This window comes from Danio aesculapii, chromosome 7 (genome assembly GCF_903798145.1).
Source record: "Danio aesculapii chromosome 7, fDanAes4.1, whole genome shotgun sequence".
In the NCBI taxonomy this organism is placed as follows: Eukaryota; Metazoa; Chordata; class Actinopteri; order Cypriniformes; family Danionidae; genus Danio; species Danio aesculapii.
Genome location: NC_079441.1, coordinates 24,655,324 through 24,674,298, shown reverse-complemented (window position 1 = coordinate 24,674,298; position 18,975 = coordinate 24,655,324). Strand labels below are relative to the sequence as shown.

At 35.0% G+C, this 18,975-nt stretch overlaps 1 protein-coding gene across 1 annotated transcript; it reads left to right on the top strand.

Moving 5' to 3' along the window:
* The first annotated feature begins 752 nt into the window (after positions 1–752).
* ap1s1 (adaptor related protein complex 1 subunit sigma 1) lies at positions 753–18,102 on the top strand. Its single transcript, XM_056461387.1, has 5 exons — positions 753–927; positions 7,972–8,150; positions 12,649–12,757; positions 16,601–16,738; positions 16,956–18,102. Exons 1-5 carry the CDS (start codon positions 925–927, stop codon positions 17,001–17,003), a joined length of 477 nt encoding a protein of 158 aa, XP_056317362.1. The 5' UTR covers positions 753–924; the 3' UTR covers positions 17,004–18,102.
* The last annotated feature ends 873 nt before the right edge of the window (positions 18,103–18,975 follow it).

Below are 18,975 nucleotides of genomic sequence, written 5' to 3'. Positions count from 1 at the left end.
CACTCTCTTCTTAGATGGGATGGTGGACCAAATCAAAGGTTATACTTTTATGTAAAGATTAATTGGGCCAACTTTTGGATCTCTAGAAGCTGTAGAAGCATACTATAATGTCTGTAGAAGCATACTATAAAACTTTATCGACACATACTGCTGTTTATTATGACACTACTGATTATGGCAAACTAGTACACATTTAAAATAGTAATTCATTTAATAGCCTAAAATACAATCATTTTCATATTTTTGCCGTTGAATAAGGCAATCTGTCCTTCACATTTATGAATTCCAATTCTGACTAGTAAATATTTTATACTAATAATTCATTAGCAAGCTACAACTTTTTGAAAGCATATACTATAGTACCTATTTTATTAGATACACTTACTGTACCTATTCAATTGATAGTTCTTTATTAAATTAGTATTTATTCATCAGATGATATGCTCTTATTTATTAGTGTTATTTGACACTCATACCCATTTAATAAAATAAATACAATATAAAAAAATATATTATTAGTGACACTTAGAATGTGTACTTACCTATTAAACTTAAACTGGTATCTCCTGAATAAGTGGTAATAGACAGTAGCCTATCTGTAAACAATACGAAAATAGGTACTAGTACGGATTATAAACTACATTTTAAAAACATTTTAACTGCCATAGCTGGTAACTTGGATTTTAATATCAATTGCTCGTTCTCAGTCCAAAAATTCGTGAACGAATCGGTTCGATTGAAAAGATCCGATTCAAAAGAACAAGTCGTCCGCGATTCGGACAGCGCTTCTCCGGTCTGCTTCAATGGGGCTCTGAAACTACGAGCAGTCAATTAGAAATGTACTGATATTTATCCTGCGGCATTGACCAAAAAGCGGTTTGCTGTTCACAGACATTACCCGACTGCTCTCAACAAGCCGTCGAAATGGTAAGTTACACTTTTACAGCGACATTAATGTGCACTTTTCAAGACAGAGCTAGCTAGCTAAAGCTAAGTTTGTACAGTCAGCCACCTGGACATCTCAAACCTGTTTGAAGATTCACATCTCATCTGTCGGGCCTCTGGTAACGTTAACCCAAACCCCTAGGTTGGACGCTTTGTGTGGTTCATATCTCTCACCATAAATCATGATAGGCTATAAATTATACAACGTTTGTTCACTACCGGTCAGTTTGACAGCTGGATTTGACGTGTTAATTTGACCCAGTTTATTTATAAGCTGACGGCTATATTCGCTTTTCGGCGTCCATACGGAGTATTTACTTCATATTTCATCGGGTTTGAACTGACACCGCATTAAAGTTGTCTTTTGACTCTTTTATTTCGACCCGGAAACGGTTATCTAGTTGCTCCTAATGAACTGTGAGTCACAAAATATTTGCATTCAACCCCACATTGTTTATGTCATTGCGGTTTTGGTCGTCATTGTCCCAGAATTATTCATTTATAGAAAAAATGCACAGCGTGTTTCCTCTGTTTAATCAGTTAAGTATGGAAGGAAATGCTGCTGTGAGAGATAATATCCAACACATCATACAACATCAATGTCTACTAACTGAAGACTAATGGGATGTTATTGTACTGTGCTTGTCAGAAATGTAACAAAGAATATTCCATCCCAGCTAACAGTTTTTGTTTCCCAGAATATTTTTCTTGGTAAGCCAGGAAAGTTTTCTTCAGATAAATGGAACGTTCCCTCTACATTAAGAGAACATTCCTGGATGGTTCTCATTGGGTTGTTACACAATAACTTCCCTGCAATATTCTGACTGAGAACGTTAGTTTTTGATTAAACCAAAAAAACTTAGAGAATGTTTTGAGTGCTGCACAATGTTGGAAAAATCTAACATTGCAATATTTTGTTATTCTGCAATATAAATTGCGATGTGAATGCAATTTCACCAGAAGACTTGAAAATCTCTATTTGGAAAGAATTAATAATTTTATATTAGTGATTCTCTAGAGAAGTGCATCTGAATACAATATAATAAACTAATGCATATATCAATATGATTAAAAAAGATTATTATTAAAGATTATGATATAAAAAGATTATGCACGATATTGTAAAAATTAGACATTGCCATATTTTATTGTGCGATATACTGTATCTATACAATTTTAGCAAATGGTTAAATAGCACTATTTGGAAAGGATTTATAGTTAAACTTTTTTTGTAATGTTCAATTCTCGCTATTAACAAACGATGACCTTTGAATTTTGCTTCAATAAACTCCCAATTTGCTACTTAATAGATGTTTAGGTAATGGGTTAGGGATGTAGAATAAGATCATGCCGATTATGTAGTTTATAAATGCTAACAAAGCAGCCAATATCTCAATAACATGCATGCTTATAAGCAATAATGAGAGTTGGTGCCTAAGGGTTATTAAATGTGTTGATTTTGATTGATTGGAATGATTCTGTAGAGCAGTGAATCATGCATAACATGTAATAAACTACAAGCATAGATAAATGCAATAACGCAAAGATAAAAGTGAAGCAGCACATGCTTTATGATTTTGTATGTAAATATAAAAATTGCTTGCATATTGCATATTTATGCGGTGTGATTATTGTAGATTTGTACATTGTGATATCGATGCTGTGCAGCCCTAGTTTTAACAATAATTAAAACGCATAATAAACTGAATTACTACTGTTACCAATATTACATAATAATAAATAAATAATCGACAATCTGAATTCTACCAAGGTTTACATGAAACTGTTCCATCCCCATTGCATGTAATATTCATGACCTGAGTTTGATGTTACTGTGGTATCACTCTGAGAGCGTTTATTTCTCCACGTTTTTTCCCTCTTTCTATATGGCACTAGAAAAACAGCAGAAAACATTCATCGCTGTAAGTAAAGACGCATAGTTTAGAAGTAGGCTGTAATCTGATTGTCTGTTGTGTAGATTTCTGTGTTTATTATTAACAGTAGATTCTCACCAATGTGCACATCTAATGGTTAATCTACTAACCAGAATACTGATCAACTACCATGCACGGTTTTAACAAACTTGTGTGTCAAATTGTAACTTGCTTTGACTGCTAAATATGGACTTGAAACCAAGAACACTTCTTTTTTTATAGCATTGAAGTAGATCGTCTCTCCTTCCCTCAGGAGGTTACTATTCTCGTCTTTGGCCTCGATTAATTTTTTTTCCATCTTTTTTTAAGTCTTTCTTTTTTTGGATATGAAGCGGCTCTTGTACATCCGAGCCTTTGACTGCCAGGTGCACCATTTTTAGATCATTTCTATGTAGGCTGGCATCAAATCCTTAATTTAGCAAGCTGGTAAAATGCTCCTCAATTAAATTAATGCGTGCTATAGAGAGTAGTGCTCTATGTGATAGTCTTGTGGTTTTTAATCATACTTGTGTGATCTGAAATGTGAGTGGATTGAGCTGAATGTGTTGGATATGTGGGCCGTGCCTGCTGGGAACAGATGCAGTGCTCTTCAGCTGTGCTCTTAAATATTTAACACATCTCAAATGTATAGGCCTGCTCACTTTCTAATTTTGTAATGATGGATGACGTTCGAGTTCTTTTAGTGAAAAAAGGGTGTTTTTTTCACTCAATGTTTCCTTTACGCCTTCATGCTTTTTGATTAATACCATGACATTTACTTTTTGTTATCTCTAAGATTTTGGGTTGTATTGTGTTTCAAAATGCTAAGGTGAAGTGTATATTTGTATTATTTAAAGGAAAATAAGTTCATGATTAATCATGTTCGACTTTGGCAAAGCTACAAATATTGTAGCTCAGTTGACATTTTAAATTAAGAATAGTATAAGTCATGCTGCAGCTGTATTGTCTAAAACAAGGTGGTTTTATTAAAGGGATAGTTCACTTAAAAATGAAATGTTCATCATTAACTCATCCTCCACTTGTACCAACCTAGTTTTAGATTTTTTTTTATTAAACAAAAAAAGAAGATATTTTGAAGAATGTTTAATCCTATAACCATTGACTTCCATAATATAAAAAAATCTCTAGAAGTAAATGGTTACCGGTTTCTAACATTTTTCAAAATCTCTTCTTTTGTGTTCAAAAACTCAAACTGGTTTGGAACAAGTGTAGAATTTTGGGGTGAACTATCCTTTTAAAATACTACAGTATTGTTTAATAAAATTATTAATTGAAATTAGATGAAACAATTAAGCGTTACATGAGATGATAAACAGCATCCGGAAAGTATTCATAGCGCTTCACTTTTTTCACATTTATATGTTACAGCCTTAATCCAAAATGGATTAAATTCATTTATTTCCTCAAAATTCTACACACAACACCCCATAATGACAAGGGTTGGGTATCGTTTGGGGTTATTTCGATACCGGTGGTAAATCGATACTTTTAAAACGGTACCGGTACCGACAGTCCATTCCTCACCTGTAAGTTGATTCCATGAGCCCTCAAATTCCATAAGTTTGACATGTTTCCCCCCTTAAACGCAACTTTTGTAAAGTATCTGCTGCATGTTGGTGTGTCAGAATTCTTGCTTGTAAAATATAGCCATACTTTAGAATGCTTTAGTTTAAGCTATTTAGATGAATGCGATCATGCGTATTGGAGTCGCTCACTGCATGCGCCGTACTGCGCGCTTTGCCTTCTGTAAGCAACAAAAACAAACGCCAGACATCGCTGACGGTATCCGTATCCCTCAAAGCTGTTTAGAATTAAATGTTCTAAGCACGTGTCACACCATCTAGAAAGTAGGCTTTAGATCGGAAAGGCTGGAAAAGAGCGGTGGAAGAGGCCTGGGCTCTACACGGGCTGTAATGCCACCGGAAGAAGTGACACAACGCGTACTTATGTGTGCCTTTGCACCCCTTGATGCTTCTTAAGGGCATCGTACACCGGATGCGCCGCTCGGAGTTGCAACACGGCGCGCACATGACAGTTGAAAGTATCACACACCAGACGCGCACATTTGCATGTTATTTAAAATGAAACCATTCAGATGGCGCTCTGTCGTGGGGCAGAATTATGAGCAGTGTCGTGGCTGGGCGCAACGGACAGCCGCCGACTTGCGGCGCCGGTGTGTGTAGCCTGATAGAAACCTATGTTTAGAATTCTAAAATGCATGGTGCTGCGTGCGACCTGCTTTATGTTCTTGTTGCAGCACGTTCTTGTCGCAGCACCCGAGGCACCGGAATTCATTATGCTGATTTGGTCCGGTTCATACCAGTTACAGAGGTACCGGTGCTATAATGGCACCGGGTTTCAGTACCCAACCCTAACAATGACAATGTGAAAAAAAGATTTTTTTGAAATTGTTGCAAATTTGTTAAAAATAAAAAAACCTGAAAATAAGTGTACATAAGTATTCACAGCCTAACTAAATTGAGCTCAGGTACATTCTGTTTCCACTGATCATTCTTGAGATTTTTCAGCAGCTCAATTGGAGTTCACCTGTGGTAAAATCACATCTATATAAGGTCCCAGGGTTGACAGTGCATGTCAAAGCACAAACCAATCATGAAGACAAAGGAATTGTCTGTAGACCTCTGAGACAGGATTGTCTCGAGGCACAAGGCTGGGGAAGGTTACAGAAAAATATCTGCTGCTCTGAAAGTTCCAATGAGCACAGCGGCCTCCATCATCCGTAAGTGGAAGATGTTTGGAACCACCAGGACTCTTCCTAGACCTGGTCGGCCATCTAAGCTGAGTGATCGGGGGAGAAGGGCCTTAGTCAGGGAGGTGATCAATAGGTGGTCACTCTGTCTGAGCTCCAGCGTTCTTCTGTGGAGAGAGGAGAACCTTACAGAAGGACAACCATCTGTGCAGCAATCCACCAATCAGGCCTGTATGGTAGAGTGGCCTGATGAAAGCCACTCCCTGCCTGGAATTTGCCAAAAGAAGGACTGAAGAACTCTCAGACCATAAGAAACAAAATTGTCTGGTCTGATGAGACTAAAGTTCAACTCTTTAGAGTGAATGCCAGGCACCACTCATCACCAGGCTAATACCATCCCTACAGTGAAGCATGGTGGTGGCAGCATCATGCTGTGGGGATGTTTTTCAAGCAGCAGAAACTGGAAGATTAGGCAGGATAGAGGGAAAGAGGAATGCAGCAGTGTACATAGACATCCTGAATGAAAACCTGCTTCAGAGTGCACTTGACCTCTGACTGGGGCGACGATTCATCTTCCAGCAGGACAGTGACCCAAAACACACCGCCAAAATATCTTTGGAGTGGCTTCACAACAACTCTGTGAATGTCCTTGAATGGCTCAGCCAGAGCTAAATCCTATAAAACATCTCTGGAGCGATCTGAAAATGGCTGTACACCGTCGCTTCCCATCCAACATGATAGAGCTTGAGAGGTACTGCAAAGAGGAATGGGCAAAAATTCCCAAAGACAGGTGTGCCAAGCTTGTGGCATCATATTCAAAAGGATTTGAGGCTTTAAATGCTGCCAAAGGTGCATCAACAAAGTACTGATCAAAGGCTGTGAATACTGATGTACATGGGATTTTTCAGGTTTTTTATTTTTAATAAATTAGCAACAATTTCACAAAATCTTTTTTTCACATTGTCATTATGGGCTATTGTGTGTAGAATTTTGAGGAAAAAATGAATTTGATTAATTTTGGAATAAGGCTGTAAGATAAATTATAAAATAATATTTAGATGGTGGAAAAATTGAAGTGTTATGCATACTTTCCAGATGCACTGTGTGTATATATACATTTTTTAATTTTTCTGTTTTTAAACACAACAAACAAACAAAGCCTGTCGCACATATATACATTTAGGTTCTATAAAAGTATATGAATAATATTAAAATAAAATACAAATAAATAATAATATTAAGTAAAACCTAATTTACTCTTATATATAAAGAAAAGGACAAAATAAATAAATAAAAAAATAACAAGGAAAGGTTCTACTCTTCTAAAATAACTAAAGGGTCCATCTTTACATGATATAAAACAGGTTGCCAAGTGAGAAAAAACATGTCAGTACAACCTCTTGAAGTGTATCGTATTTTTTCTAAGGTCAGGTGGTGTAAAAGTTCCATAAGCCATTGCTTAAAGATTGGAGGATTTTTTACTTTCCATTTGAGCAATATTAACCTTCTAGCTAAAAACGTAGAAAAGGCAATCACATTTATCTTACTTTTATTAAAACATCAGGACTGTGGTGTGAGACCAGATATTGAAATTATGGCCTCCGGTTCTATATAGGTATTTAGTGCGTCAAAGAAATATTTAAATATTAACTGCCAGAAGTCCAAAACATATGAGATAGTGTAGCTCGCTCAATATTACATCGTTCACAATTAGGCTCTATATTGCACTTTAAAATGAGGTATTTTCTCTTTGAACCAATGTAATTTGTGTACTACATTAAATTGTATAGCTGGATGTTTTAAACAAATTAAAGATAAGTGAAGATTATCTAAAACAGATTGCAACACGTCTTCTGATAATTCTATCTCCTGTTCCACCTCCAATTTTCTTTTTAATTGCACTAGGGGTTCCAGATTATAGGAATTAATTATAGAATACAATATCTCATTTTTATTGTTGTTGTGATTTATTTTTCAATTTTACCTAGTTAAAATTGTATATGAAACTAAATAATAATAAAAGGGAGAATAAGAAATGTTTAGAAATTAGAAATGTTTTTATGGCTGCTTAACAAAAATACATTTTAATTATTTAAACTGAAATATGAAGTAAAATAATAAGGAAATATTTAAAAAGTCAAATAATGTTTTAGTTTATGTTTAGAAATATAAATAATAATAATAAAATGTAAAAACTTTTATATATTCAATGAATAAATCTAAATGTCAAAATAAATACTAAATGTTAATTTTGCTAAATGCTGGTGTTATTTTATGAGCTATGTTGGATATATTTTAATATGGCTAATATTAACATAGTAACATGTATTTTTCTTTCTGCGCTCCTCTTCTGTCCGTCTCTCACTCTCTGCTTCTCTGCAGATGCGCTTTATGCTTCTGTTCAGCCGGCAGGGGAAGCTGCGCCTCCAGAAATGGTACACAGCGACGGCTGAACGTGATAAGAAAAAGATGGTCCGAGAGCTCATGCAGGTGGTGCTGGCCAGAAAACCCAAAATGTGCAGCTTCCTGGAATGGAGAGATCTGAAGATAGTCTACAAGAGGTAGAAAACCACACACGCGCATTTGCTGACAGAAATGTTCATTGCAAATGTGTCTCAACTGTTCTCTCCTTCTCACATAAAAACAAGGTTGTCTAAAATAAAAGCTGCAGGTTTAAAAATGGTACACTCACAATACACCTTTTCTTGCTCTGTCTCTCTCTCTCTCTCGCTCGCCTGTTTTTTTTAAACTCTGTAACTGTAGTGAAGCGTACATCAATTTATTGCGAGCGATGACTCATTTAATGCGTCAGTGTTGAGCAGTGGAATTGTTTGAAACATCAAAATACATTTTCTATCGAGTTACCTACGCATATTCACACTCGCTTTGACTTGATTCAATAGTACCGTCTTTTGAACATGTTGCATAACAATCTGACCTTTTTATAAGCGTTCAAAACATGAAACTGCAGATAAATAAGGTAAAACAATGAACCTTAACCTTAACCCGTAGTGGGTTAGTGGAATAAACCTTTTTTCCCATCAAGTCTTCTGTTGTTTAAATTTGCAAATGAGGCATTACTTAATTATAATACTGCTTATTTGCATGCATATTTTTTACATTCTCTTTATTTTTTGACATCAGTACAAATTATAATTTTAACATATGCTTTTTTTTTTTCTTTTAAAACAAAAAGTTGTAACATCATGTTACGATTATATGTATAAGAGAACAAAAAAATAGAAAGGTGGGGGAAAGAAGAAAAAGAAAAAAATGAAATAAGGGGGAAATTTGAGGTGTGAGTTAAAGTAGTCACTAAATGGATTCCATATTACATGGAAATTCTTAGTTTTATTTTTAAGGGAAGGTATTAGCTTGTGAAGTTGCTGGCAAGACATGACATTTTTTATTAAAGTGGAGCAACAGGGATGATCCTTTCATTTCAAATTCAGTAAAATCAATACACATGCTAAAAGGGTTATAAATCTAATTACTGTACGTTGTTTTTTAGATTCTGCAGCATAACTAAATATAGCTAAAATAGGCCCAGCGAATATTTGTTTTCCCACAACTACTGATATTAAATAGAAAACCAAAATCCAATAATTAAACATTTTAGGACAACTCCAAAAACATGTGACCGAGCGATGCCAAAGAGAGCTTTAGTTTAGAGTTGGTGCAGGATTTGAAATTGTATTAAACCATGCCTTATACACACAGAACTAGGATGAACTTGTTCTCCTGCTTCCCATTGCCAGTTTTCAATTTCTGCTCCGAGATCCTCTTCCCATGCCATTTTGAGATACTCTAATGAAACATCACGTTCTAACTGAGACAATTTATTATATGTAATTGAAATTCCACCTTTCATAAATGGATTCTGTAGAAACAAAGTTTCTTTTAGGGAGGTTGGTGGTATTTGCATGCATGTTTAGCAAAAAAAAAATCACAATACTGGAAGACAGTTCATAATTTTTATTTATTTTTTGACAGTTTTTACATTCTTGAAACCTCGTTATTCATAAATCAGAAAATACTTCAAATAGCTGTATTAAGAATTATTACTTGTATGTATATGTATATAAATGTATTTAAATTATGTATGCACATATCGCTCAGTAACACTTTTCAAACAGATATGAATGAATGAATGAGTCTAAAGTTTACATAAGTCCTTCAGAAGTGGATATTTATGGCTCAGTGCAGAAGAAAAATATATATTGTAATTGAAATCTATTAACACAAATTGATAAAGAACTATAAAATAAACAACTGACAAGTGTATTTAGGATGTTTTCTCTACAGTTGAATGGAAATGCACTGTATGAAAGGCCAAAAAGCCCCAAAACTGTTTTTGTCTGCAGTGTCTCTCTATAATAGTCACTGCACTGATCAAAAGAAATGTTTACTATCTCCACGAGGGGGCACTAAAGTAAAGCAACTCTTGTCCTTGGTTGCGTGTGGTGCTTGTTTGTGTTTTTCACATCTGCACTCCATCTGATATGCTCTTGATTTGCCCTCTGTTTAATGTCACTGAGGTTTGATTAAGAGTTCAAAACGGCTTCACTGTGACATTTCTGCAGTCATGCATTTATGTCTGATCTTGTTCTTTTTTTTTTTTTTTTTTTCCTGGTAATTTTTTTCACACACACACAAAGGGATTGTGTAGAGTAGACCATCTCAGAGGTAGTGAAGCAACATGCATTGATCCATTTACTTTCATTTCATTGTTGTCAGCGTTCAGCATGTCGACTCCCTAGGCATCCAAGCGGCACCTGCTGTGTGTTATTGCTTTCAGCCATCACTTCTTCGGCTTCTCTCTTTGTATCTGTACTGTATTGTATTATGTCACTATTTCAGATGTTATACTAAATAATTATTATGGCTAAAGAACTTGCTATAATGATCACAAAACTTTGAAAATATTTATTGAATTGTGATTTCAGTCACTAAACTAAAGATCTAGTCGAGAATCTAACCACAAAAACTAATTTAAAATGAACATTGCCTGAAAAAAGAAATGTGTATATATCAGAAAACATATTTATTTGGTCTGACTTAAAGGTCCAGTGAAATTAAAATAATGTTTTTTAGATGTTAGTATCAGTATGTTAGACTTCAAGAATATCTATAAGCTAGTGTGCTTCAAAACAGTGACAATTAACATTTAGAAGATATAAACATGTAAACCTTGTAGTTTGTCACTTCTGCCTAAAAGGATAATTTTTTCCCAGGTCACCTCATACTTCAGTTTCTTATTAAATCTTGACCGATCAAATGCTCTCAACTATCTGACAGTCCACGCCTCCTCATTTCAATTACATAGTCGAATCTAGACAATGTAATCTAACCTAAATATAACTACAATCTAACTAATGTAGTCTAATCTATCTGTAACTATATTATAAACGATGTAATCTAATCTAAATTTAACTGTAATCCAACCAATGTAATCTTATCTAACTGTAATTAAATTCAAACCAATGTAATCTAATCTAACTGTAACTGTAGTCTAACTAATGTAGTCTAATCTATCTGTAACTGTATTATAACCAATGTATTCTAATCTAAATGTAACTGTAATGCAACCAATGTAATCTAAATGTAAAACTGTAATCTAATCTAACTGTCATTGTATTCTAACCAATGTAATCTGATCTAAATGTAACTGTAATCTAACAAATGTAATCTAAATGTAAAACTGTAATCGAACCAATGTAATTTAATCTAACTGTAATTGTATTCTTATCAATGTAATCAAATCTAAATGTTGGAACTTTCAGCAGTAAAATTTAACCATACTGAACTGAACTAAACTGAGCTTCAACTTTGAAATCTGGACTTTACTAGAACGTCTATGTAAAGTGGCTTTGATGTAACCAATGTAATCTAATATAACTGTAATTGTATACTAACCAATGTAAGTCCACCCTCTCAATTTTTCAGTTGAGTTTGTCAAACATTAAATAAAAAAATGCAAATTTTCAAAGCACTTCATAGGACATTTAACTATAACAATATGTATGTAGTGTCATATAGATATTTTGCTAAATAAATAGTAAGAGAAAATGACAAAAGCATGACAAAGTTACCAAAACATTTCCTAAATAAATTGAAAAAACATATAAATGTGGAAACTAAATAAAATTATTAAAAGAAAAAATTCAATAGTTACTTAATAATACTGAAATAACATTTTTAGTTCATTATTTTGTTTTTATTTCCTTTTTTTGCCAATGATTCTCAACATTAAATGTAAAAGGGGCACAATTGCACTGAACAGAGGTAAGTAAAATGCAAAACATTTTTAGCTTAGCACAAAGTTTGACAGTTTATGAGATTAACATCAATTTCTCCACACTTGTGTAAAAGCATCAATCAAGTTTCGTCAACCTGTACTTATTAGTATTTTGCAGAAACTTCTGTCTCTCTATCCATCCGTCCATTCTTTCTTTCTTTCTTTCTTTCTTTCTTTCTTTTCTAAACAAACACACGTAATTTGTCAAACTTAATTTTTTACATCTCACTATTGGGCAAAATTCTGGAGAGACTGGTAAAAATGTATTATCTTAATAAAATATCACAGATAAGAGCTCAAAGAGAACACGGTAAAACCAAATACTATTCCAGTGATGGGTTGATTTTCTTTAACTAAACGCGCACAAAAAAGTACTTTTTAATAAAATATAAAAGTACATTTAATAAAACATACATGACACTGATAAATATAGAACATGATTAAGGGATGAATTAGTTACTTGATGCTAAAATAACACCACGTTAATCATGTTAATTGTTTTTTGTCTTATACATGGTTTTTTATTCACTTTGTTCTAGCCATGGTGCTATCCTTGTTGATACCATCAAGTTGAACTGCTTTCATTACTTTAAGCTCTACTCTAATATTTTATTTTATCCTTCTTTCAGTTAACAAAACCCAATAACCCTGGTTTGAGTTCTCGCTTTTGTAAATGGGTTTTCTTTACACTATTGTCTACATAGGCTCTCTTCTGCTGGATGTATTATAGGTTACCAATTTTTGTGTGTGTGTTTACGTAGGTACGCCAGTCTATATTTCTGCTGTGCGGTGGAGGAGCAGGACAATGAGCTGATTACCCTGGAGGTCATCCATCGCTTTGTGGAGCTGCTGGATAAGTACTTTGGCAGTGTGAGTCACTCATCGCCACCACCCCTCTTTCATCTGGCCTCTCTCTTTCTCTCCTCCTTTCTCGCTTTTTCATAACTCGCATCACAGCAACCCAAAACCTGTGAAATGCTCTTTACTTTCCCATCCTTTTTTGGCTTTTTCGTCCATCCCCACCTCTGCATTTCGTCCTCCGCTATTTGTTCTTTTTTTTTTTTCTTTGTAAATGTCAATTGGTGCCTTTTATCTTCCTCTACATTGATATTATTTACTGCTGTGCCCATGGCTTTTCAGGTTTGATTACCTGACTGCCATTTATTAAGGGTAATTCACTTGAAATGTCACAATTTTTGATGGAGTGCAGTAGTGTTCCTCTTTGAATTTTTGAACATGGAACTATTTTTTTTCTATTACATATGTTTTTCTGGAAATGTGCATGCATTGATGTTTAGTTCAGTCTTTTTAGTTGCAGTACTGAATTATTTACTTTCTTAACTTAATATTTTCATATACACTACATTTCAAAAGTTTAGCATTGGTTGGATTTTTTATAAAAAGGGGTGGAAAGAGTACTGAAACATCATACTCAAGTAAAAGTACCATTACTTGAATGAATTGTAGTGCAAGTAGAGTAAAAGTATCATAAGTTACTCAAAGGTTGAGTATACTCAAAGGTAAAAGTAATACTCAAAAGTATACATAAAAGTTGAGTAGACTTTTTAAAAGTACTCAGGAGTAGCGAGTATTACGCTGTAAAATCTGATGCATTTACATGTAATTTGTTGATGTGTGCAAACATAACAGTCTGTAGTGCATTTAGTTATTGCCCAGCAGGTACACAACATCATAAGATGTTAATATTGGGTTAGATTTAGGTTGTGATGTCAGGTGACCAAAATTCAATGTCTAGCCAGCGTCTAAGAACAAACTTATTTTGATGTCAAATGACATTGATAATTGGTTGATTTTTAGGTTGTTAGAAAGTGACCAAAATCCAACGTCGAGCCAACATCTTAAATCAACGTCATATTGACGTCAAATACTGACATTTATTCATCAGATATAGCAACCAAAATCCAACATCTGATAGACATCATAGTGGTAATGTCCACACAACGTCAAGCTGTAACATCATTAGACGTTGATTTTAGGTTGGACGTTAGACATTGATGTCAGCCTAATGTTGGGTTCTGACGTCAACCCAATTTTCATTTCCAAACAAAATGCAACGTCTCCACAACGTTGGGGTACAATGATAATCTGACGTCATGTTAAAGCTGGGTGTTGAAGGCCATTTCAGTCATCATACAGTAAACATCCGTCATCTTCTCATCAGTGACATGCATCTAAACAGTCTCTGGGTCATAGTGTGTAAAGATTTCGGACATCTTCTTGGACACTTTTACAGTTTGCTAATTTCCATAGACAAGAAAAATAAAGTAGTGTAAAAGTGCAAATTTTTAAAATTACTTTAGTAAATTACAATTTGTGAGAAAAACTACTCCTTTTTAGTAATTTGAGTATTTGTAATTTGTTACTTTACACAACTGATAAGATATTTGTTACTTAGTATAACGCAAATGTTTTCTCTTACTGAAATATGTATTTGCATACCCATTAATGATTTACAATAATAAAAAGAATCCACATTCATTTTGGACTATGGGGGATCAACTATATAACTGCGCAGTGCATTCTGTGTTAATAACATCAAATGTTTGTACTCTGTGAGCTACTTTTCTACCTGTGGCTATTTTTACCACAACATGAGCACAACAACAACAGAAAAAACTGATTTGATGCCACGGCTATTGGTTATAATCAGTTGAAGGGCAATAAGTGAAGCAGTGCAAGTCTTTACTGGCATTGATTTGTTTTTAACAATGGGCCTAAACATCCCCAGCTATCAAGTGAAATCCGTGTGGAGAAACGGCAGTAACAAGAAGAGCTGCCATTCGCGAGCACACTACAACGTCAACATCAGTCTGTTTTTCTGCATCGTAACTGGAGAACATCATACACGCACTAAAAGTGCAGTAAAACTGACCATTCTTCAGGTCTCTCCACAAATAAGCTCAAACCTTCTTCCTCAGTGGCTGTGGCGTCGTGACAAGTGTCAGCAGATTTTCATCCGGCCAGGATTGTATCTAGTGTTTCTTGTCTATGCCGTTTTTCAGCATGGATTTCATTTGATATCCGGGGGCTTTCAGACTCTTTGTGGGGGGAAAAAATCAATGGTGAGGCATATTGTTTAAGCATACTTTCAGCAGCTCTACTAAAGGCTGAAGTGAAGAGAACAAAGATTATGGTATTTGAGGTTCCCAAATACCATTCCCAAGTCATCTTCTCAATCTTTTGTCCTGTTGTAATTCCTAGGAAAACAGTGAAGGCATATCTTGTTGCCCTTTGACTAAATATTACAACCAAAAGCAGCACAATGTGTAATTTTATTTTGAGTTGCTCTAGTAATAACAGGAACAGGCAGTAGCAGTATATCATCTAGTGGAACAATTTTATGTCATTAATGCAGAATGCACTGCACACCTATAATAATAGTTTGTTCAAAATTAGTTTTAAACAACATAAATCTTTTATAAGTTTTCCACTACATATTTCAGACATTATTTGCATTACATTAAATCTGGAGCCTGGCTCACTGTGTGATTTTTTTAATAATTCTATATGATTGTAGCTTGTCTGACTACATGAACAAGATCTCGGTTGTCATAATGTCAGACTGAACAACCGTCTAGATGCACCAAACTTGGACATGCAAGAAAACTCACGCAGAGTTTGACGTCATCTAACCATTCACCAACCAGCATACTGAAATACCATATATATAAGCAATATAACATATAAAACAGCCTCACAACTAACAAAAACAAGCATTAAATTTGCTCACAACATACCTTAATAACAAAACCAGAAAAAAAACACTTGTCGTAAAGGACATCACAGGGCAGGAAAGTGTCTGAAATCTTCTGAGACTTCATCTGAGGAAAATTTGAGCCATTAAGCTGCTGTTGGTGAATTCAATTCATCTTTATTGGTATACAATGTAGATTGTGTTAAAGCAGCTTCACATAGAAGATTCTAGTGAATTGAAACAGTGTAGTTCAGATTTCAGAATTTAAGTTCACTTTAGATTACTATACTTCAGTGCAGTGTGGTTTAATATTCACTGCTGAGAATCCAAACGCTGGAGAGCAATCCATCGATGCACTGCGCTACAAGTTCAGAACTATGCAAGTCAGTGGTGACAGCGTTGAGGAAAAAAATCACCATTATGTTAAACCAACAATCAAAGTACTGCTGGTATTTGAAGGGAAAGGCGCGTTTATGCTTTACAGGATCCAGCACTTCATATTTGGTATTGTTTAATGTCGATGTCAATATGAACAGGCAAAAAATACAGACGAACAACGAATCATTTAAATGACTTTGAGTCAAATCTTTTATAAAATAAATTTATATTTTTAAACAAGGGGCCCTTTCAGATTTAAACATCAGCTGGATGTTTTCATTCACTAAGAGCTGTGTTACACACTGCATGGATAGTAATTTTCAAAAACCAGTAATAGGGGCTCTTTAAATCTTACATGTATCAGTGGGCAGTGATAAAGGAAAATGATATTTTTTTAACTTTACATGTAGCAACATGTACTTCTCTTAAAGGTGTTTACATGACACAGAATACAGATTATGTAGTATAGGCTTATTCGTGTAGAAACTATAAAATTGACTCATTCATAACTGGAGTGTTACCAGATTCTCTATAAACAAGACTGGGTCTCATATCTCCGTGTGTGTGTGTGTGTGTGTGTGTGTCTGTGTGTGTGTGTGTGTGTGTCATTCCCAATGTAGGTTTGTGAGCTTGACATCATTTTTAACTTTGAGAAGGCTTACTTTATCCTGGACGAGTTTCTTATGGGGGGAGAAATTCAGGACACATCCAAGAAGAGTGTACTCAAGGCCATCGAACAGGCCGACCTGCTACAAGAGGTGGGTGTGTGTGTGCGCATGTTATTAATGCTTTTTGCTTGGGAAATGTCCAAAAATGTAAGTTAAATTCTATTTCTGTGACTCCGTATTCATTTATATACGCCAGCTCCTCTGAGCATAGTGCATTGCAAGCTGCCAAGTTAAGTAATCACTGCATTGTGTAATGTGCACTGTGAGAATCCCTCAACGGAAATCCTCGTTTCTTTTCTCGGGACAGGAGGATGAGTCACCCAGGAGCGTCCTAGAAGAGATGGGACTGGCCTAGTACTAGTTTCCATTGCAGTCATGACAGATGGTAAATTTCGGTACTACTGCAACACACGAAGGGGAGTTTGCAAATGGGTCCAAATGGGTGGGTAGGTGGGGAAAACTTTGGTACTACTGAGATCAGCATGTGATTGTATTTCAATTCCAACCTTTTTTTTGTCTTTTACATTTTAAGTAAGTCTGCCTAGCTGGGATGTCCTCTTTCTGTAGAAAGAGAGTTGCAGATAGACAGTCGAATTCAGCAATCAGAAAACTATTTAAATAAAAAAAGGGGTTGAGCCTCATTTTAACAACAGGTCATGCAATCTCAGCTTTTATGTTTATTTCCAAGAATGATTTATTGTTACATTTGAATAAGTGACCTGCTTTGGAAAAGCTACCTGCTGTAGTAGATGACCTTAAAATTGAATCTTCCTAAATGCCATTACAATACATCTACTGTAGCTGCTCAGGAAACTATGACATTGACCATCCAGCCATGTTTATTTGTGTGAGATGCAAATATTTGTACTTTAAATTAAGTGCTATCGCAGCATATATGGACCATAAGTAACTCTTTTAATGTTTTTTTTCTAATGGATTGATTTTAAGGATATATTCACCAGACAGGTGGAATATTAAGTAGACCTTTTTAAATGGCTTCAATATTGAATGGGCTATTTTGTGTGCTCAGTTTCCTGTTTTGTTCCTTGAGCCACAGTAATGAATGTGTATTTAACTTCGAGAACCAATTATCAACACACAAAATGGCACTGAAGCTCTTTCCTGTTTATCTTGGTCTACATCCTGCTTTTCCAAAGATGTGTTTCTGACTGTAAGCGTGGAGTTGGAGTTGTAATAAATAAGCGAGTATTTGTAGCTTGTTTCTGAAAATTAAAAGAGGGCTTTGATATTAAGTGTGATGCATTTACATAGCTTTTTAAACGTGGTGTGAAATAAGGGAATATTTTGAGATGAACTGTTTCTTTCCTTTTTTAAAAACCTGATCAATTCAGCATGAGGGCATGTTTCTACCTGTGTAAGATCTGTCAGGTAACCAAAACAGAATTACGTGTGAATGTAATTTTATATATAATAAAACACAATTTTAGCCTAAACCTTCAAGCACAATGACTTTTTCTTCTTCGTGATTTGGTTTTTCATTTTACTTTATTCAATGTAAGCTTCATGAATGTGAGAAAGGGATAGTTCATCAAGATTTGTATACCTTTAAAAGTTTCGTTTTCCTGTTGAACACAAAAGAAGATATTTTGAAGAATGTTACAAACCTGTAACCATTGATTTTCCAAAGTTAGACAAATACTATCAGGGTCGCCACAGCGGAATGAACCACCAACTTATCCAGCTTATTTTTTATGCAGCGGATGCCCTTCTAGCCACAACCTAGTACTGGGAAACACCCATACACACACATTCACACTCATACAAATACGGCTAATTTAGCATATTCATTCATTTTCTTTTCGGTTTAGTCCCTTTATTAATCTGCGGTCACCACAGCGGAATGAAAGCCCAACTTATCCTGCAAATGTTTTACGCAGCAGATGCCCTTCCAGCTGCAACCCATCACTGGGAAACACTCATATACACCCATTCACACTCATACAATACGGCCAATTTAGCTTATTCAATTCACCTGTACCACATGCAGTGCTGGATTTGAGGATCACCCTTAACGGAAAATAATGAAAAAAAGCATCCCTTTCGTGAAACCCCCTGACCCCCCCACTCCTTACCATTCCCTTTAAATTAATAACAAAGTGTGTGTAATGTAAAACTTATCATGCAAATTAAATATAAAAATTCTCTATGGTAATTTATGACTTATAAACAATGACGATTGACTAATCAGAACTTAGTATTGTAATAAGACGCCACGCACAAGCGCAATACAGTTCATTGTGTCATTTCGCGTGATTTTTTTAAAAACGTCTAAGAGAGCAGTTCAGACGCAACTTTTTGCGTTCTTT